We start from the raw sequence: 23,739 nt of genomic DNA on the forward strand, positions 1-23,739 counted from the left end.
TCTTGAGCAGAAATTCCATTTATGCCTCACAGAAGTAGTAGAACATCTCAGGAAATCCCTAGCATGGACGAAGGCATCCAGCTATTGCTGTAGATCAGGGATTACCAAACTTGTCCGGTGGTCTACAGATTTTAGCTCCAACTCTAATCAAACATACCTGAACAAACTAATCAAGGTCTTACTAGGTATACTTGAAACACCCAGGCAGGTGTGTTAAGGGAAGTTAGAGCTAAACCTTGAAGGGCACCAGACCTCCAGGAACGAGATTGGTGACCCCTGCTGTGGATGAATGAATGAAAATAAAATCTGAGTAAAAATAAAAAAGCTTTAACTGACCATTTACACGACTGAGACAATAAATGATCTATATGTGTTCTTTCAGCCATCATTTTCATAAAAATAAAGTCGATTTATAATCCGATGCTAACTGACATAGCATGTTGCAGTAGAACATAGCTATAAACTAATAAGCTAGATGCATGAACTTACTGTGATTGAACTATTACAGAAACAGATGTGGCTATATCAAATCTTGATAAATATGTCTAGCTATCTAGATCATATCTAGTACAATTGTCTTTTTTATGAATAATTTGCATATATTTACACTAATATGACACACATTTTGATTGGTTTAAGTTATTTTATTTATAAATATAGTGTGACAACAGTCCGACACAAAAGCTGCATTAAGTGGAATGCGCAGGATGTATGTGGTAATTATAAGTACTTAAATAACAATGTACTTTTGTCTGATTTACAAACAAATGAATGTTTTGACTCAATTCTTTGTCAAATAAAATAGTGCAAATTCAATAAATGAACAAATGAAAGCAAGTACTTGTGTATCTATAAATAAACACACGAAGGGTCAAGATCATTAAAAGTACCCAGATGAACCTGTCTAGTTATCTGAGAATATTATCTTGTTATCGAATATTATGACTGACCAATGAGAATCGAGTATTTCAAAGAGATGTGTAATAAAGAGCCTAAAAACACACTGAACAACCAGTGAAGTTGGATTTATGAATAAATAAGATATGAACTGATGCTTTTAAGCAAATCTAAATAAAACCACTTCAGGGCCAAACTTTAAATTGACCAATAAATAAATAAAATAACAATCTGTATTTTGATATTTTAGCTGCACTATTGACAAATGCTTTGGTAATACATAGACTTAATTTACAGAAATGTGCCATTTAAATTCAAGTTCACACAGATTCATTTGATGGAAGTGTCACAAGTGCCATCTAGTTCAATGATACTTGATCTGGTAACACTGGACATACAATATGAATAATGTTGCAAGTTTAGGCTGTTAGAAATGCATCTGTCGGACAGTAGTTTGAATTAAATGTAATGACTGAGCGGGAGATTAAGTTGCAGGAGCTCCAGATATGAATTTACTTTCATTAACAAAACAGTTCCATCTGTCAGAATTTCACCAGCCCCATCTTTTATACATTCAAAGACCTTGATAAGCTCAATCTTTCACTCTATGAAAAAAAATGAACAAAATCCATGACTTCAAAATAAAAGGATTACTATATACACCATCAATTGTTTAATAATATAATAAAGTGGTCACACTTTACAATAGGGTTCCATTAGTTAATGTATTTATTAGCATGAAAAAAGAATGAACGATGCTTGAACAGCATTTGAGAATTGTAGTTATGGCAATTTACACATTTACAACTACATTATCAAATTACAGGCATCACAGTGACACAGTTGTTAGCACGATCGTCCCACAGCAAGAGGGTTGCTGGTTCGAGCCTCAGCTGGGTTAGTTTGCATGTTCTCCCCGTGTTCGCATGGGTTTCCCCTGGGTGCTCCGGTTTTGCCCCATGTGGTATAGGTGAATTGGGTAGGCTAAATTGTCCGTAGTGTATGCGAGTATATGGGTGTTTCCCAGTGATGGGTTGCAGCCGAAGGGCCATCTGCTGCGTAAAACATATGCTGGATAAGTTGGCGGTTCATTCTGCTGTGGCAACCCCAGATTAATAAAGGGACTGAGCCGAAAAGAAAATGAATGAATGAATTATCAAATTAAAAGTTATGTTTAATACCTTGCATTATGAATAACACTATGAATAACAATGCACTCTGAATAACAATAAATGACTATTTTGATGAACAAATACTGTATTCAATTATTTATTCAATATTTGTTCATCTTAGTAAATGCATTAACTAATGGAATCTTACTGTAAAGTGCTACCAAATAAACTTGACTAGAAAAAAAATACCCTATTTCCTCTACAAAACCATTACTGTTAGTGATACTACAATAAATCAGAGCTGCATGTTGTTGGTTTGTACACTCAAACACTCTTTAAGTAGATCACTGCTGCTTGTTGAGAATGACAGTTCTGAAATATTTCATTTGAAACTCTCTTTCTAAATTACATTGACTTTTATGATGAGTACTAGAGAACTCTGGCGAATTTGCGCACTTCTCACCTGGATCTCACAGTGCTGTTTAGTGGTCACATGTTCATAATAGGTGCATTCACTTAAGTTTCTTTTAGTCAAGCTGAAAAAAAGCCTCTGTGGCTGACAGTTCAAAAAAAGCTAGCCCTATTTTAATCCATTTTTCAGTATTTGGAACTTAATTTTTTTCCCACTCTCAACAGAATGGCGGTGCCCATTAGTTAAGCAAATTGGTTTTTGCACTTAAAATTAAATCTCGACATAAGAAAAAAAAAAAAAAGCCACAAAATATTACCAATTACTCGCTATCTGAAGCCTTGGGATTGCATTTATGTCAGTATTCACAAATACTTCCAAGTACTGAGTTGTCATTAACGGCTGAATGAACATCCGTCCTTTAATATTCTTGCCCTGCAACTACTCCTAATTCACGACAGCACTATAAGTCATGCTTTTTATTAAACATCTTCATTTTACCTGAGCATGCAAAGTGTAATCAAATGATAGCCATAACCATGCCATGTCACAGCCTCGAAGGTCTCCTGTCAAACAGCGGCCACAGTATGATGAATCACTAATAAACAGCGCACTGCGACATCCTTGATTAATGGCATTAAAAAAAAAAAACACAGCAAGGAAAAGGGGAGGACCGTTCGACTGGGGCATGTGATTATTTTTGTTAGCATTAATCTGTGGGAGATGTCAAAGCAATGGTGATGATTTGAAAGCATCTTCCCTTCACTGTTGCGCACAGAATGGCAAACAGGAGGAAAGAGAGACAGGCTGATAGCAGGTAGTTATTTAACATTTGAGTGTTTCATGTCAAATGAATAACATCATGCCTGCTCCAGTGTCCCTGATGAACTGATGGAGGACAACAATTCACCCATGACGATCGACGAGCACAGCAAATACAGACCCAGCATGGAAATTTTCCCTGAATGATGTTTAGTCGCTCACACACGCATGCTCACCCACGCAAGAACAAACAGCCTCACACCCTTAAACCTAAATGAAATGCGAGTTGACTCATCTATAACCTTTACCCACTCGGGCCAAGCTGCAGTGCAACTTATACATCACACCGCACCAAAAATACAAATCAGCACACGCAGTTTAGTTATAATCTGCTCATATCTGCTAAAGTTGTGCACACAGAGTCTTAAACAGTTTATCATCTTCAAAACATCTTCAAAAAAGTATTTGTTTGAAAACTTAAAATTTTGTCTCATTACATAAGGGTTTACTAGGGATGCACCGAAATGAAAATACTGGGCTAACAGCGAAAAAGAAAATTGGGAAGTAACTCGGCTAAAAACCAAAACTAAAAATGTGTTGTTATATTATTTAATAAAAACAACACATATAATAACAAAATCAATTATTTCATAAAATAAAACATAAGTAGTTTTGTAAGAAAGTTTACATTTAACTCATATTAAACTATACAGAAAAAAAACAAGCCAATAAAATAAAGCCATTTTACTGACAGTGAAGGAGTCGAATATTTTTAAAATTTTTACATTTTAAAAGGGTTGCCATGACAGTAAAGAAGTGTTATTGCAAGCAACAGCAACAAATATCCTAGAGGAGCGCGTGGCACAAAGTAACGCGGGGTAAAATGTAACACAGAGTTTTAAGATATTTGCTCAGGGTTAACCATGGCATGCTTCCAAGGTTTCACCACAGTGTCGGCAGACGCCTTCCTGCCAATTATTTAAAAAGTTTGGCGAAATTTGGATGAAAAACACCGGAGAAACATTTTTTGCAGCATAAAAGTATTTATTAAGTATTAATATAGTCAATTTTGTAATTTTTAAAAAATCTGTGAAAGTATGTAGGTAAAATCTTATTTTGTTGTGATTACCGTCTTCTAGGCTAAAAGATGGAAACATTTTAAAAGACGTAAAAAAACACGCAGTGGCTGCTAGCCAGTTTTGAAGAATACACGACACAGAGGAGTTAGTTGTAACAGGATGTTACAATTAAGCCACACACTGTTAGACACAAATTAAACAAGCAAACTAGTTTTTGAATTTAAAGTGTAATGTTGAGAACTTTTTATATAAAAATGTTTTTTAATAGAAAATTATTTTTAAAGTGAGAAAAAAACAAGAGGAGATGGAAAAAACAACAATAAACTACTGAAGATGGAAAACAATGTGAGCGGATTAAAAGATAAAGGCAACTCTGTGTTTGCAGTCTAACTTAAAAAACAAGTTTACTGGAATTTCAAGGACCCTCAAACACAAAACTTGATGTTGGTTTTGTTTATTGGTCAATTTTACAAAGTAATGAAGCAAAGGAAAAGTTTGTCTCAACTGGAAAACGCACTTCGAAGCCTTGCGATTGATATTGTGTGGGTCGTTAAGCAGACTGTGGAAGTGTGGACAGATGGAAAACGATCTCCCAAAGCCTCTTGGATCTTTTCGTGGGATGTTGGGGATATTGTTGTGGGTAGCAGAGAAGCTGTTGTTCAGTCCTCCACCCAAACATAAGTGGACTCGTGTACTCCTTCAGAGATTAGAGAGAATCTCAAACAACTCTAAGGACATCATTAAAGACAGAGCTCATCTTGAGGAGAGATCTAGATCAGTGGTGCTCAACAGGGGAGCTCAAGATGATAGGAATCTATTCAAATGAGCCAAAACAACAACAAAGTATATTTAATTCATCACCTCAACGATTGGTCTTTTTTCAATTTCTTAAATCAAAAAAGAGTGATGGCTGCATATATGATGAAAAAAATAGTCAAAACAGTAGTAAGCAAAATATTATTACTATTTAAAATAACTGAATTTTAAGTAACATTTAAGTATTGATATGATGACTAAGCAGTTTTTGTATTATTAATCAAGTCCCTAAAAAAATAATACTTATATTATTATTCATATGGTGATTTATTTTTAAATTAAAATATTTCTTTTCAATATTCTTATTAAAATTATTGTTATTGTTCTTATTATTAATATTATTAAAATTATTTTTGTTGTGTGTTATGACTACAATGTTGAAAACAGTAGCACTAGTTAATATGTTTGATAAAACTATTATACATTTTTTTTTTATACTTAGTTTTTATAGATTGTTTTAGGGACATATAACCAGTGTATATAGCCAGAACTTTTGGGTGAACATCTTTTTAAATCTATGGTTTTGATAGTATGTTTTGTTTCTTTCAGAATAAACTGAAAGAGTCACGGGGCTTTGCTTATTATTATTGTGTATATTTATGCAGACTATGAGGGCCCTTGGAAGTTGACAACCAATGATCTAAGATGATTTTTCCAGCAACATGGCAGACAGAAAGTGATTGCCACAGCTGTCATTGCTCATGGATTTGTGGGTGGACGTGATTGTTTACCTGCGTCACTCCGAGGTGGCCGTCCTACAATATTGGACATGGAAACAATCATTAGAAAAGCTAAGACATTTGTAGCTGATCTTCCTCTCGGGATTGAAATGCAAGTTCTCATTATTTTTAATCACTGTTGTAAGAAGATATGACCCAGTGTAGCATTCGAACAGAGTTCACACTATAAAACTTGGGCATAACCAGTTACCATTGATTACATCATGCTGCGGGCATGTTGAAAAACTGGTCAATTATTTCTTTGGCCTGGAAACGGCAAACCTCGACTCTGGAGATCACATAAATCAGTCTGTATTGTGTATAGACAATATTACCTCTGGCTTAGAGTTTGTTCTTATACAGACCTGAATTTACACAACAGCTCAAAACTTGGCCACTGGCAGCTACAGAATATAAAGGAGATTTAAAATGACCATGACCTTCCTGTTTCACACAACTGGGACAGAGTGTCAACTAGTAAAGAGATGAGCACATACTTGAGCAAAAGGTTACTTAATATAAAAATGTTTCTTTGAATAAAAAAAACACTAAAATAAAATAAAAACAATTTATGTAAACAATAACTTTTTTCATAAATGTATCTTTACTCAACTATTTGTAGTTTTTTTAATTTAGAAAATTTTCACTTTTACAAATGAAGGTTATGAGTTAATTCAATACCTAATTTCTTCAACTTTCTTCAAGTCATTAGGATCAGTTTTTGAACTTTTAGTTTGTTACTATCGGTTTCCTCAAATGGATTGAGTTGCCTCAACTTTTGGGTTTTACTGTGAGGAATTACACATTTTAGTGGAATGTAGTAGCATAAAGTGTAGATTATGAACACTAAGTTCAAAACTCAAAATTCTTTTTCAAAATAGCAGAATTAACTTTCAGTTATTTTTGAGCTATGACACTCATTTCATTTAATAAAGTTGACTGTTGGGTTATACAGTGTAATTATTTTTAAGTAAAAAAAAAAACAAGAAAAACACGGGCTGTATAGTCTGTAAAATAGTTTATATTTTTTCAGGTTCAAAAATCAGATATAAGCAATTAAATTGTGCCTTCTTGAGTCACTGTATTAAATGATTTAGTCAAAGCGAGTCCGCAGTAAAAGACTCACTGACTTGAATGATCCAGCATGGCTGCATTCCAGTGCAAATTTTTATGCCCTTCACACACTAGTCATTCCCAAGTATATCATTGATTATGTTACATAAATGTCCACTACTGACAGAAAAAAACATCTGAATGGGTTTAAATTAGGGATGCTCTGATCAGGATTTTTGCAGCCGATACTAAGTAGCAATTCCTTGTAATGGTGATCGGTCAATACAGAGTACAGATTCTGATGCTTTAAGCTTTATAATGCATAAAGCACATTTTCCCCTCTAAGTATGACACTTAAGTGGAGATCTCTCCTTACCTAAGAGAATAAATGAAGGATGTTGCATATGATCATTTAAATATGTCTCTTATGACCATTTATCGACATGTCATGGCCAGAAGCAGCTTTACAGATAATAATAGATAAAACAAATAAAAAAATTGGTAAGAAAGCAACTAATACAAGCAATTTCACCTAAAGATTCCCTAATTTAAATCATTCAGTCAGAGCAAGTCTCCACCTAAAGATTCCCTAATTCAAAAAATTTAGTCAGAGCGAGTTTCCAGTTAAAAGATCCACTGATTTAAACGATATGGTCAAAGCAAGTCTCCCTTTAACTATTTGCTGATTAAAATGATTCATTATGAGTGAGTCTCCACTGAAAAGATTCCCTAATTTAAATCATTCAGTCAGAGCGAGTTTTCAGTTAGAGACTCGCTGATTTAAATGATCCAATCACAGTGAGTCTACAGTTAGAGATTCGCTGCTTTAAATGATCTGAGCAAAGCGAGTCTTCATTTATTTATTCACTGATTTAAATGATTCAATATAAGTGAATCTCCACCTAAATTCCCTAATTCAAATCATTCAGTCAGAGCGAGTTTTCAGTTAGAGACTCGCTGATTTAAATGATCCAATCACAGTGAGTCTGCAGTTAGAGATTCGCTGCTTTAAATGATCTGAGCAAAGCGAGTCTTCAGTTACTTATTCACTGATTTAAATGATTCAATATAAGTGAATCTCCACCTAAATTCCCTAATTCAAATCATTTAGTCAGAGCGAGTTTCCAGTTAAAGATTCACTGATTTAAATGATCCAGTCAAAGCGAGTCTCCAGTTAACTATTTGCTGATTTAAATGATTCATTCTAAGTGAGTCTCCACCTAAAGATTTCCTAATTCAAATCATTCAGTCAGAGCGGATTTCCAGTTAGAGATTCACTAATTTAAATGATCCAATCAAAGCGAATCTGCAGTGAAATATACACAGATTTAACCAATCTGGTCAAAGCGATTCTTCAGTTAATTGTTCACTTATTTAAATGATTTTGCTAGAGTGAGTCTCCACCTAAAGATTCCCTAATTCAAATCATTCAGTCAGAGCGAGTGTCTAGGTAAATATTCACAATCCAGTGAAAGCAAGTCTCCAGTTAACTACTCACCGATTTAAATAATCTAATCTGAGTGAGTCTGCAACTAATGATTCACCATTGAATGGTAGCATGTTTAATACTTATTTTCTTTATATTAGCAACACTATGCGCAAATATGCAACAACAAATAGCACTTCAGACACAAATTAAGGACATTCTGAAGAATACTGAAGTCCACTTTTCCAAATACATTTACAGGCTCAATAAATCATGCTAGTTTGAGGCATCAGATTCTTGTGCAGCGTGCAATGACTTCCCTGCCAGATGTCACCGGAAGACAAGAAATCACTAACCAGAATTGGTGAGTGTGAAATTATCCTTCAAGCTAAAATCCCAAGAGTCAAGATAGTTCATGTAGATGAAAAGCCCCCCAGCAAAAGTCACTCACTGTGACGTCCACACAGGACAGATTTACTTCTACAGGCAGGAAACTACAACCAGACCTTCCCATTAAACAAGGGCACTTAGTGACTCATGGACGAATCATTAACCAAACCTACCTCTTTCACACATGGCTAAAGGCGAGGACTTTGTCGAGCATTCACTGGGTTTATCGGTTGAACTGGCTGGCTCTAAGGCCACGACATTAATAACTCAGACCTTGAGATCCTTTAGGCATGTTATGAATCACACACGGTGAATGGCCTCTGCTCTCAACTATTTCAACTCAGCAGAAGAGGTAGAAAAAATAAAAGTGTCAGAACTACAAACATTCAGCACACTTGTCTCCCTTAATTACCTTAAAAAGATGGTGAGTCAGCAACCGTTTCTGTAACTACACAGTAATGCGGCCCACATTCTTTTTTTTCCTTTTTTTTTTTTGCCATGGCAATGTGCCGAATCTAAAAGGAATATTTTAAGAGTGAAGGAAACCAGTGTTCAGCATGAACTGGGATGACCGAGTTACACGCCTTATATTGAAATTACATTTTCTTCATCTTCAATTAATTCAGCTTGAACGCCACACAGACTGCATATAAACTTTGTTTTGGAGATAAGTTTTACCCTCAAATGTACAGTTAACCCCTCCCTCCCACCACCCAAAATGAATGTTTTTATATTATTTACGCTATTTTAAATTTATTTTTATTAATTAACCTTCTTTTTGGTGCAAACTTGCACATTAACTGAATTAATTAATGGACAAATTAACAAACAAATGAACAGTCGAATAAACAAATATAAACTTTTTTTTATAAATCTTTAAAAATCTTTTATAATATTTTAGGAAGTTACCTTTTAATTTAATCAGATCTAAAATGCCTAAAACTACAATTAAAACTATCACTATTTAGCCTACAGTTAGTTTACATCTAAGTTTTGAATTCATTTGAACTATCAAATGAATTAATGAATGAACAAACATATAAAAAGTCAAATGAACAAATAAATAAAAAAAACATTAAAATTTGGTTTTGGAAGCATTTAAAAAATGTAAAAATGCATTTTATTTTAGGAAATTACCTTTAACTTAATTAGAAGTAAAATGCCTAAAACTTAAATTAAAACTATTATTATTTATCCTTCATTTCGGTGAAAATGAAATGCATGTGAACTAACTGAATAAATAAATGAACAAACAAATAAACAGTAGAATATATATATGCACACCTTTTAAAAATTAAATTTAAAAACCTTTAATTTAATCAGAACTAAAAATATCATTAATTATACTTCATCTCAGTCAAATCTTGCATGGAAATTGAATTAACAAATGAACAAACCAAAAAAAAAAAAAAAAAAAAAGCAAATTCTTTATGAAGAATTAATGCTTTTTAAGGTCCTAAATGTACATACCTTTGCATAATATAGCAATAACTGATAAGAGAATTATTTAGAGACGTAATGCAGTACATAAACTTTTTTTGTTTTGCTGGTAAGGGTCAATGAAAAGTTATTGGGAAAATGTTAGTTTAAATATTGTTTGAAACTATGTCTACAAATCTTTACACCAATTGTTTTCATCTCTATCACAACTATTTTTAAATGCCTAAGCTAAAATTAAACACACCAATAATAAAATAATACTAATAATGACTGCTATTATTGATAAAAAAGACACAAGAATAATTAAACTACACTATAATTAAGCCACAATCTCTAATTTTGTTGTGTAGTAGGACCATGTGATATTTCAGATTTTCTTTTTTAAATAGTCTGCAAAAATGTCAAAAATTCTGTTTTTCTGTCAATATGGGGTGCTGTGTGAACATTATTGAGGAAAAAAATTTACTTAAATGATTTTAGCAAATGGCTGCAATATCACAAAGAGTGAAAAGTTTAAGGGGGTCAGAATCCTTTTCGTTTCCACAGTATACAGTTTCAGTATATTACTATAAACACTAAAACATACCTTATATTTTTATTCTTTATGCCTTTATATATTAATTCTTCTGCACAGCTGATTTAAAATAGTCATGCTGCTACACTGAATTAAAATAATTCAATATTTAATTAGAATATTTAACCATTTTTAAAGAAATTACAAGCATTACATTGAATTTAACATTGAATTTTACATTACAAAAAAGTATTTTCTTATAAGACATGCTCCAAAACTCTAACAACAATTCACCTCAAAAGATCATTTCTGACAGTGTAGCAGCAGAATATATGACTCTTTTATAAGATGCATGTATATTGCAAGCACTGGTAGTACCTTAAGCAAATTTCCAGTGCTTGAGGAGTTATCTAAAGTAGATATTCGTTTAACATGCCCACAAGAAGTGATCTCTGACTCTCAGTGCTCCTACACACAGTTTCGTACCATCATAAGTTCCGCTCTCCAGCAGCAGGCCGCTCTCCTCCAGCACACGAAACTCCCCCACGCTGATGAAATTATAGTCCACTCCTGGAACCTCCCCTTCGCGAGGCTGTCTCGTGGTACCTGCCAAAGACAGACAATATTAAAGAAATATGTCTTCAACTAGGAGCAATTGTTGTTGTTTTCCAACTCTAAACTCATACTGGATCTAGTCTGGTGTTTCAAGTCAAATATATTCTGCAAAACCAATAATCTAATGCTGTAAATGGTCCGAAAACCACATGGCTTTGAACTTTTGTTACTTTACACTGCTGCACTGATTTTCTTTTGTTGGTTCGCCTCAATATTTTAATTTAAAGGAATACGTAGATATTGTATATTGCATTTATGTTGGATATATAGCTCTGGATCTGTCATACTCTAAGATTATGCATATGATATGAGCAATTAAACCTTCTTTAGAAAGAAATAATGCATTTAACGAGCACCTATGATGAAAATCTGTTGTAAGCTGTTTGTAGAGAACTGTGAGTAAGTATAGTGTGTCCACAATCATATTGGAGTGATAGAAACACAATAAGTCTTGACGTTAAAATAGGATCCAAATCCCTCCCGTTTTGAGGCCCACTGCATTGTGATGTAGGGGTGCAGTTTCCACAATTAATTACTTAACGAATTACAGCGATTTTAGCGTCTTTACTTATTCACCACAGCTGCATGTCAGTACAATTATAAAAGAAGACGCTTTAATCCCGGTTTGTGGACATTAAATCAGGTTTATTTTGTACAATAACATAAAGGATATCCATACAGCAGTGGACATTACCGTGTATTCTGTCACATGTGCATGCAAAAGTGCACATTGTGGGTTACTCATCTTTGCAACTCCACAACAAATACATCAAATAATCATTGGTAAATATTTTACTGTAGTATTTCTCATAAACGTTACATGAGATCTGCTTCCATCATGTCTGTCACTGTGCAGTTTATCTAACGTAGCCGAGGCGGCACTCTGCACTCTGACAGGCACGTGAGAACGGTGGACGGGGAAAACTAGCATTAAAGGTACAGGCAACAAAAACAGCTACATGGTGTTCAGAGCAGAAAATCCCAATATTCTTAAAGGTATAATAAGTAATCTGATGGGTGTTTTGAGCTGAAACGTTACAGACACAAAAGACTTCTCTCGGCCCTTTAATGTACCTAAATGTACATACTGTAAGTGATTTTCTCCTTTTTTGCTACATAATGCAAGACATGATGCTGTATATTAACTTTTTTTGTTCGTTATTCTGGGAAGGGCCACTGAAAATTTTATAAGGAAAATGTTCAAATATTATTCGCACACATGCACACAGAAATTATTTCTGCAAACCTTTTCACAATTTCATTTCAATCACAACTAGCTATTTTCACAATAATATTTTTTTTTTCTAAATTGCTGGTGTACAAGGAAAAAAAACCTTAAATGACAAATACTAAAATGAAAACATGATGAAGAAAGAATACAATGAAAAATAAATAATAACATAGCATAATATGATAATTAATCAAATGAAAACAAATGTTTAAAAAAATTTAAATATAGTTTTATTTAGGGCTGCGGCCGCTGCACGATATTGGAAAAAAAATCATACCGCCATATTTTGGGGGTGGGGGAGGCTGGTTGATTAGGATTATTCTACATAACACATAATAAAATTAAAAGCATAAATAAGTACAAAATAGCAAAGATGAAGATGAAAGAAATGGATTTTCTGAGAAGTCTTTATAGTATTCAGACACAACTTGAACAATTAAATGCAAAATATTACTGTATAGGCTTCATCGTATAGATACTTAAACAAATAATTGTTGTAATCTAAAGCTGCAAACAGAATTGATTGGGCTTTTAAGCTCTCTTGAACTGCTTAATAATAATCACAGGCCTAAAAACATGCAAATCATTAACGCTCACTACATAATGCATACATTTAGCAATGGCAAACTTGCTCAGCTATAATCATGACTGGACATTGCATGTGCTACGATGTGACGATTGCAAAAGTGTGCATTCCGATACTGATGCTGATACGGTATATTGTACAGCCTAGTCTGCTTTGTTGTTTTTGTTGTTGATAGATTTGCACCCACAAATTGTAAAAAAAAAAAAAAAAAAATGCAAATATGATTTAATTCCATTTCAAATAAATATACGCTTGCCTTGACATTAGTGTTTCCCAGTGTTAGTGTTAAAGTGAGCTTATGAATATGACTATTTATATGCAAATATACAACATTTATATGGATGAAAACGACATCACATATTACATATAATGTACATAAACACACACACTGTGGTTCTTTTTAGTGTCAGTATTGATTTCCAACTTATTCTCAGTGAAAGAAAATGCAAACAGGATCTCTGACAATAGTGACTCTTTAAAAAGAATGACACTTGTTAGCCTTTATTGTTGACAACAGCCTCAACATCCATATTTTCTGCTGCAATGTCTCGATCATAACTATGGTTTACACACTGCTTGCTTCATCACTAAAGTTTGTCAAACCTGACAGTCACACACACACACACACCCACACACCCACACATATACACACAGCAGCCACTGTGGGGCGAGAGCCCAGATGCCAGTTCCTGTGTTGGAGGAGGATAAACAAACAATTAGCTCTGCAGTTTGCACAAGCCACATGAAACACTGCCAGCTGCTTAAACACCTCACCATCCACCCCAGCATGCTGCCACACAGCCCGCACAATTCACAAATACCTACAAAGAGAATGCAGACCTTCCTGGCCCTCTTCTGAATCTATTCCTGCTCTTCAAAAACTGCTTTCAAGCACCAAATCTCAAAGTTAGTGCAAAAGGGGAGTTATTATGCAAAACTTGCTTTATATAAACTGTTGTTTGAGCATTTGTACACCATGTCCAAACAAAGTGAGTGGAAAACTAGCTCATAATAATTACTTCACTTCATAATAACTCGTTAATCACAAATGTGAAATTTCAAAATAAGTGTCTGAAAGATTTCCTGCTCCTGTGACATCATAAGCCCTGCCCATTATAAGCCCTGCCCATTATAAGGCCCTGTAAGCATAGATCAATAAGAATCCCTGTACTCAAAAAAATATTCTTATTAAGCTACTTACATAATTCAGACAAGAGGGGGTGAAATTACGGAAGTTTTCCAGGAGAAATAACAAAACGGGAGGATGGCGAGAAATGGGTCTGAAACATGGGAGACTCCCGGAAAAAACGGAAGTGTTGGCAGGTATGGACAAGAGCAGAGAGCGATTTTTATTTACATTAATAGCATGAACAGCAGTAGTGCTTTATGTTGCTATAGTTAAATACACAAAGTGAATATAAGGCCCTGTCCACATGAACATGGGTATTTTCAAAACTGCAGTTTTTTTTCTAAGAGCTTTTTTTTTTATTAATTTTTTTTTTTTTTACCACAAAAACGCAGCTTCAGGTGACTCCAAAACTCCAGTTACAGTGTAATTGTGGCGACTAAAACAGAGTTTGGACGGTTGTGTTCACACCAAATACAGAAGATGCAATTGAGGCAAATTCCACGCATCCGCACCTCTGTTCTCACATCTCCATTGACTTTATATGCAATTCACTTAAATTCTTAATTCCACATTGGGTGTGAAACCTCTATGAAAGGCTTTTATCACAAATCAGAGCTTTTAAAAAAAATGAATGCAGGAAAAACTGTTTCTAAAAATACCCTGCTACATGTGAACATAACCTAAAAGGGATTTCTTTCCCAGCTGTATTGTGGTCAGCACTGTGTATCTGATATGCCTGCGTATAATTGATGGTTTATGTACAATACAGATGTAAAAGTGAACTTTAGTTTAATTCTCATGCATCTCTCACAACCTTATTACTCTGTGTACTTCTGATGGGTTTACTAACCACACTTTAAAGCAAATGCAGATGACAGACTTAAATAACTGCAATAAAAGGGTTCCCAAAGGTAGTTGGCACTAATCAATACTTTAAAAAATAGGGATAACTTTCAAAGCCATTCACAATCTTATCTAATGAGCACATGAACATGATGGCCAATCAGCAGCATTTAAGAACTGCTCAAGGGAGCTCAATTGTTATCGGGAAATGGATGTTTTTTTTTTTAAATACTTGTATTGACTGGTAAAGAAGTTTGAGCTTTTGACAACAGTAGTCACTTAAGACATTCTCAGGCATGGAACATAAAGGCTAGACCTTCTTCAGATAATGGGGTGGAGACCAGCAACTCATTTACATTTAAAGAGACACATACAGTATATCCAAATTTTATTTACTTCCAATAAAAAATAAGCATATGCAGCATGCTATTATAAATAAATGATATCTTGGGTATTTCGAGCAACACCTTTAAAAGAAACATTTAGCAAAAAAAGAACAATGGGACTATATACAGTTGAGGTCAAAATTATTAGCCCTCCTGTGAATTTATTTTTCTTTTACAAATATTTCCCAAATGATATTTAACAGAGCAAAGAATTTGTCACCGTATTTCCTATAACATTTTTCTCCAGGAAAAAGTCTAATTTGTTTTATTTTGGCCAGAATAAAAGTAGTTTAATAAAAATGAAAACATTGTAAGGTCACTATTATTAGCCCCCTAAGCAATATTTAATTTTACAGAACAAACTATCATTATACAATGACTTGCTTAATTACCATAACTTGCCTAATTAACCCAGTTAAGCCTTTAAATGCCACTTTAAGCTGAATACTATATCTTGAAAAATCTGTAATAATATGTACGGTCATCATGACAAATATAAAAGAAATCAGTTACAAGAAATGAGTTGCTAAAACTATTATGTTTAGAAATGTGTTGAAAAAAATCTGCCCATTAAACAGAAAGTGGGTGAAAATTTATAGGAAATTTTGACTTTAACTGTAGTTATAAAATTTATTACAGTATATAGAGTACACACCACAACATGGGAGGGTCAATCCACCAGAAAGAAACAGAGAACTTAGCAGGTTCTCAAAAAAGTTCTGATTTGAACCAGCCTTTAAAATCTAATGTCACCTATCACACTGCAGATATGAATACAAATGTATTTTTATTTCATACGGAGTACTAATATTAGCAATAAAGAACAAGATGTTTATTTTGACACGCATGGAATGTGGCATGAATAACATTCACACCTCAGTAAACGCTCAGCTGTGAGCTCTCTTAACAAGCTTGAAAAAGACTTGCAGAAGCATACAGAATTAAATCCTTTAAGACTGACCCACCTTAGGCACTTTATTTCTGCATGAGTATATATATATTTTTTATATCTGCAGATGAAGCAGAGAAGAGCTGCCTTCGTGCTATAACTGATATTAATGCCAGCAGAAGCAGGGAGGGAGATAGAGGTTTCAGACCAGCTTCAAGGATTATGTGCCAATTTGGACTCCGGGTGTTCTTCTTTTCTCACTTTTTTTTTTTTTTAAGGACATGGCTTTAAAGACTTTCCTATTCCTGTATCCAGTGAGACATGTACAATAGTCCTTTTACAGTTTTCAAATGAGTATGAAAGCCAGTGCAGTCACAAACAGAATAAATGTTACTAATCTTCATGTACTTTTTTATAACTTATCTTTTACAATGACCACATCTGTACACCCAGGAAAAGCCCATCCAAAAATTAAATGTGGGCTGTAATGTTTTATATATTTGACTAAAAATATAGTTTGAAAAATGACCCAAGAAAAAAACCCAAAATGATTTATTTTACTAATATTTTACCAATTACCTTCTTTCATGCTCCTTGGAAGAAAATACTTTTGGAACAACATAAAAGTGAGCAAAGACAAATGAAATATACATTAATCACTCACAATGTCCTTCAGTCAATAATGAATAAAATATTAATTTGAGTACCAATTTTTCAATAAACGGACTTGCCTGAATGGTTTGTTTCTCTATTTTAACTCATAGATTCCCATTTGTACTCTTTAAAATATTACATTTTATTTTTTTGATATGCAGGTTAATTAATCTTTTAACAGAAAATGTCTAGTTTAAGTATGAGTAATGTAAAAAAGTTAAAATATGGCTCACAAATTGTTATTATTTTGTTACCATCTATAAAACAAGTTTTAATAATCAAAACATTTTCTGTTAATTAAATCATAAAAATATTAAATTTCACACACACACACACACACACATACACACACACACACACACCACACACACACACACACACACACACACACACACACACACACACACACACACACACACACACACACACACACACACACACACACACACACACACACACACACACACACACACACACACACACACACACACACACACACACACACACACACACACACACACACACACACACACACACACACACACACACACACACACACACACAAAATCATCTTTTTTACTCATTCTTAGAAGTTAATTAGACTTTAATAAAAATAAATAAAAAAACTTTGGGAACCAAAAAATAAAAAATAAAAAATTACACCACACTGAATTATAACATATGGACCAAAATATCTTTATGATCTTATAATATATATATATGTTATACCATCTTTTGTATTCACAGAACAAAATTACAGGTTTGAATGAAATTCAGTGAGTAAATGATGATTTTTTTTTCTGGGTGAACCATCTCTTTAAATCAAATCAATGTATTAGTAACTCACCGATTCACATGTAAATTCTTCAAAATAGTAGTTTTGTGAACAATTTTTTATGATATGCAGATTAATCTTTTAACAGAAAGTCGGAGTAATGTGCAACTTTTAAAATATGGCTCACAATTTTTTTTTAAACTGTTTTATCTATAAAACTATTTTTAATAATGAAAAAATGTTCAGTTAATTAAATAAATATATATATATATATATATATATATATATATATATGTATAAATTTTCACACAAAAAATTAAGAATAAAAAAATCCTATTTCTAACATTTAAACACTTCATTCAAGTCATTGTTTACTTATCCTTATAGGTTAATTAGAGTATATATATAAAAAACCATTTAATAACATCTTTTGTATTCAACAAAATTCTAGGTTTGAATGACATTCGGTGAGTAAAAGATGTGTTTTTTTTCAATTCTGGATGAACCATCTCTTTAAATCAAAGCAATGTATTATTAAACACTGGGTGTGATTAAATGGCAGTGTTGCTCCTCGCTGTCCTTCACCTTTACTGTGATTAATAACGTACAATTAAATCATTATTTGAATATTTTACTTGACTGAAGCCTCTAAGATGAACTGTGACAGCTCATTCTGATATTACTGCTACAACCGGTGCTATTAAATATAATTAGACCTGTCCATCATCTGACTCTCTGCCCCAACGTTTCTGATTACACTGGTTGCAAAAATGTGAATGGAGGCCTGTGTGTCAGAACACTGCTTTAAAGGGACAGTGAATGAGAATGTCATTAAAGGTTTCAGGTCGGCCCACACACCGGGATATTGAGTCGCAGCAAACCAAACATCTGCTCAGGCCTGGTGTCCATTAAAATCCCCAAACATAGCGAGCCATATGCCAGGTGCAGAACTCACTTAAAGAAAACAGCCCGAAAATACAAACCAAACTGATTTTTCATTTACTGACAATACAGTAAACAGTGCTTGCTGTTGCATTGCTAGCTGAAACAACTAGGGTGGGCCATTGCTATGCAGCCACTAAGTGACCAGGTAAAGCCAGACATAAATAAAAAATAAGGCCCAAACCCAATTCTATTTTTATACCCCTACTTCTGGGCCCTTCAAAGAGAGTGTGAAGAGGAAGGGCTTCAAAATTAACCCCTAAAAATGGGACAGCACTACAACACCTGCACACGTCATCACATGTCATTGCAATCTCTTACTACATATGAGACTGACAATCCCGACTGCTGCAGTTATTCAAGTTTCATAATTTTTTTGCCCTTTATCTTCAAGAAATCACTGAAGGCAACAGTATTATGTTATCATAATGATGCGGCAATAAGCTTGTAACTGTACTGTGCATTTACATCGGGGCCATATTCATCTATGTAAACACAAGAAAACAACATTTACATTATAGCAGACACTGTAAAAAGGTCATTCCCAACCACTAGACTTTTCTGACAGGGTATTTCAGTGTCATTAAGTGACAGATATGAAAGTATGTTGTGGGACTACTATATAGGAGTTATTATTATGGATTATAGATAGCAATATTTAGCCGTTTTAATTTAAAAGCATGACGGTTATGAATGTATTAAAACATAGGTTTGTTTATTGTAAAAATACATAATACTGACAAAAAATTACTCATTTGTGCATCTCCTGAAAGTGAAGCTATGCTGTCGTTTTAGATGGTGCATTCTGGAAAATTTTTGTACCCCTTGGTTTTGAGTGTGGTTCTGAAAAATCTCAGTTTTAAGGGCTATTCAGCCCTTCCCCTTAGCTAATGAGAATTGGGACACCCCGACTCCTTCATAGTAAGGCTGTAAGGGAAGGGCTAAAGGGGTAGAATTGGGAATTGTATTAAAAAATTGATTAAAAATGCGTATGTGGGTATGCTGAGTATCATATTCAATCCATACATTTTTTGGTTCATTCAATATGCCATTAAAATTAACATACAAAAAGAGCCAAATGAGAGTAAACAAATCAGTTTTAAGAGAGTCATACTTACAGTGTTTTCAAGTTTTGTTAGAATCCAATAAAAATGTCAATTAACACCCAGAGAATAACCATTTAAAATATTCTAACAATAACTCAAAATGCAGGATGCATGATTATTAAATGAAAAAGGCTGTTATAATGGTAGAAATGTATAATCACATATAAAATTAAAAGTTTTCCTGTTTTTTTTGCTCTATAATTAAAAGCCAGCTTTGCATTTGATATTATTATTATTATTATTATTATTATTATTATTATTATTGTAATTATTATTACTACTACCACTTATTCATTCATTAATTTTCTTGTCGGCTTAGTCCCTTTATTAATCTGGGGTCGCCACAGCAGAATGAACCGCCAACTTATCCAGCAAGTGTTTAAGCAGCGCATGCCCTTCCAGCCGCAACCCATCTCTGGGAAACATTCACATACATACTCATATAAATATAGCATATAATATAATATACGGACAATTTAGCCTACCCAATTCACCTGTACTGCATGTCTTTGGACTGTGGGGGAAACCAGAGCACCAGGAGGAAACCCACGCAAAAGCAGGTAGAACATGCAAACTCCACACAGAAACGGCAACTGAGCGAGGCTCGAACCAGCGACCCAGTGACCTTCTTGCTGTGAGGCGAACATGCTACCCACTGCGCCACTGCATCGCCTACTACTACTACTTATTATTATTATTATTTTTTAATTATTATGTTGTTGTTGTTGTTGTTGTTTTTATTATTATTAGTATTATTATCATTATCATCATCATCATCAAATAGAATTATTATTAAAATAAAAAAAATGCTATATTTATATGTAAAAGGTCTGTAGCCCTGTTTTATTGTGAGACTGCTGGATTTTTATATTTTAATCATTTTTAAAAAATGACAAATTAAAATACAATTAAACACAATTAAAATAATATTGATAAACAATTCTAAATAATTCTAAAATGGACTCAGTCTAAAATAAAAAAAGTTAGTCTTACATAAAAACCTGCAAGAATTAACATAATTCACACAAAAAAGACCTTAACGTAACAATTTCACAATTACACTAAACTTAATTTTTGGACTCATTAAATTGCACCAAAGCACCAACAAGGCACCAGGGAGCATTTCAAGCAAAGATTTTATCATTTAGAAGTCTAGAATTGTGTCAGATATGATACTCGGAGTTTATAGGGTTAAGGTTATAAAATCCCACCCCCGTGTGTGTGTGATCTTCAAGTCTCTGAGGCTCTGGCTTTTCTTTCATCTGTAGCGCAGTAGAAAAGACTTTCTGAAGAACATTTCAACTGTTCTTGTCTGTGAAATTTTCAATGACACTCAGTGGGGTCCGAAACAGTCCTAAATCCCACTGACTTTCATTGTATATCAAATAAACAAAAAAATGGAGACTTTTGTGAAACGTCTTCTTTTGTGTTTCTCAGACAGGTTTGAAACAACATGAGGGAGAAAAGATGACTACACAATTGTCATTTTTGTGTGAACAGCATTTTCTTTGAAATCTCTACTCCTAAGTATGAGCAACATTAACAGATAAGTGCCCTAATAAACAGCACTAATTAAACGATTACACCACAGCCTGAGAGAAAAAAACCCTAATTAAAGATGTGCGAGTAATTAAGGCATATGTTTCTCTAAATCACTGGTTTGTGGCCAGACCACAAATTTAGCACGACGAGAGAGAGAGAGAGAGATAGAGAGAGAGATATAGTGAGAGGGAGAGGGAGAGGGAGATGGAGATGGAGATGGAGAGAGAGAGAGAGAGAGAGAGAGAGAGAGAGAGAGAGAGAGGGAGAGAGAGGGAGAGAGAGAAACATATATTTTGTTATTATGTACTAGTTTTCTGGCATTGATGTTGTTAAGTAAAAAAGATGGTTGCTTTCCTCCAGACGGTCTGTGTCTGAAAAACACTGCCAAGAAATTACTGAGCCAAGAATTTCTGCATTACCCAACAGATTTAATCGATCATGATTAACTGACAATGGATCAAACAGTAAAGGCTTTGGAAGTATGGAAACTAAATTCAGAACAAGAGAAATGGGGAGAATCAAGCATGATCTAGATTATAATTATATCAGCCAAGATGTGCAAATTCAAAAAGACTAATTAACACAAAGAATGTCAACTATTATGGGGATTTTAGCATCCTCAGCAATGATCATAGTTATGTCAAGAATGCATTACTGTTATGCTGGCTGCTGCTTTAACCCTCATTTTATAATTTCATCCTGAATATTTTTTATATTCGCGGCTTTTCATAAAACTTATCTGGTTTTTTAAAAACCTTCAAAAAGATCTGGCACCACTTTTTAGAGGATCTGCGGACTAACTCTCTTGATCCTTAAAACGGTGCACTTATTCTTTCATTCAATAATTTTCCTTTGGTTTAGTCCAGGGGTGGCCAACCCAGTTCCTGGAGAGCCACCTTCCTGCAGATTTCAGTTGCTACCCATATCAAACACACCTGAACCAATTAATTAGGACCTGAACACCATGTGATAATTATAGGCAGGTGTGTTTGATATGAGTTGCTGAGCTGAAATATGCAGGAAGGTGGCTCTCCAGGGACAGGGTGGCCACCCCTGGTATAGTCTATTTCAGAGGTCACCGCAGCAGAATGAACTGCCAACTATTTCAGCATATGTTTTACGCAGTGGATGCCCTTCCAGGCTTTATTATTATTATTATTATTATATTATTATTATTTTTTTTATTATTATTAATGGTTATTATTATGGTAATGGTAATAAAAGCAACAAGGAGTAATAATTTCATTTGAAACTACATAGAGTACAAGTAATAAATAAATATTTATTAAGAATAGTAATATTTTATGAATATATAATATTTTATGAACAGAATAATGTTAATTAAATTTTCAAATAAAATGATTAATTAAAAAAATAATAAACTGACCCCAAACTTTTGACCGGTATAATGTAGATCAGTGGGTCAGTTTAATAAAACAATTTAATTTGCGTCTTGAATATAATAGAAAATTGGTGATAGGCTGTGCTTTTGGTAAAACCTCTTATTTGTTGGATGCAAATCTTTTAAAATGCATTAAAGGACAGCACATATATTAGCCTTAATCTGGAGTTTGTTCACGATCCCCCTATGCTAAAATCTAATTGATGGAAGTGACTTAAAGTTAATTTTTTATAATAATAATATAATCAACTACACAGCAACACTATATGATATAGTATAAGAAAAAGGGAGTGGTTGCATGCACAGCTAAAGTGCTAAAACTAATATACTGTAACCAATCCAAAGTGCTCCCATTGCCCATCGTCCCACCTTTTGAAATTACAGAGCAAAGACTGTGTTACTGACACTGTAATTATTGTCTGATCAGCCGGTGTGTGATGGCTACACAGAGGTGAGTGTAGTCTGCACTAACACATTTAATGAGATGAGAGTGTGAATGTGTGTGTACTCACAGGGAATAGTGCGCAGGTAGAGATTATCCCGGATCACCTGCTGGAGCTTGTGGTCCAAAGAGCCTTTCTGGAACTGCAGGCTGAGGTAGTGACGCAGATCTGTGTTCAACACCTTACCTGGAGAGATACAACAGTACTTGGTCAGTTTTGTATAGTTGGAAGAAACTACTTTTATAGTCATTTTGTTTTCAATTTGAGATATAAATAGTATTCGTTAAAACATGAATAACAATTTTATGCTGTTCTTTTCCACATTCAGTTTTTCTGCACACATAAACACATGGAATTTTCAGACCACCAGACAGTTTTTGCACATGTGTATGCATGGCTCTGCATAAAACAATCATGAACCTCTTAACCTCCCTCAACCTTTATGATGCTCAGAAAACTCAGGACAACAGTTAAGACAAATGTATAAATCTTGTGAATGATACGTGTGCTGAGATAATGTAAAGTAGAGGGAGCTGTGAAGAAGTTTACGTGAGATGCATGGGTTTGTGTGTGTGCATC

At 34.0% G+C, this 23,739-nt stretch overlaps 1 protein-coding gene across 4 annotated transcripts in view; it reads right to left on the reverse strand.

The window, feature by feature from the left end:
• The window catches only part of magi3a (membrane associated guanylate kinase, WW and PDZ domain containing 3a), a 261,327-nt gene that overhangs the window by 89,626 nt on the left and 147,962 nt on the right, over nt 1-23,739 (reverse strand). For all 4 annotated transcript variants that reach the window (NM_001365194.2, NM_001365193.2, XM_087305883.1 and 1 more), the window contains 2 exon segments: nt 11,104-11,223; nt 23,230-23,346. In NM_001365194.2, the coding sequence (NP_001352123.2) occupies nt 11,104-11,223; nt 23,230-23,346 (237 nt within the window).

This window comes from Danio rerio, chromosome 23, assembly GCF_052040795.2.
Source record: "Danio rerio strain M-AB ecotype USA chromosome 23, GRCz13ab, whole genome shotgun sequence".
NCBI lineage: Eukaryota > Metazoa > Chordata > Actinopteri > Cypriniformes > Danionidae > Danio > Danio rerio.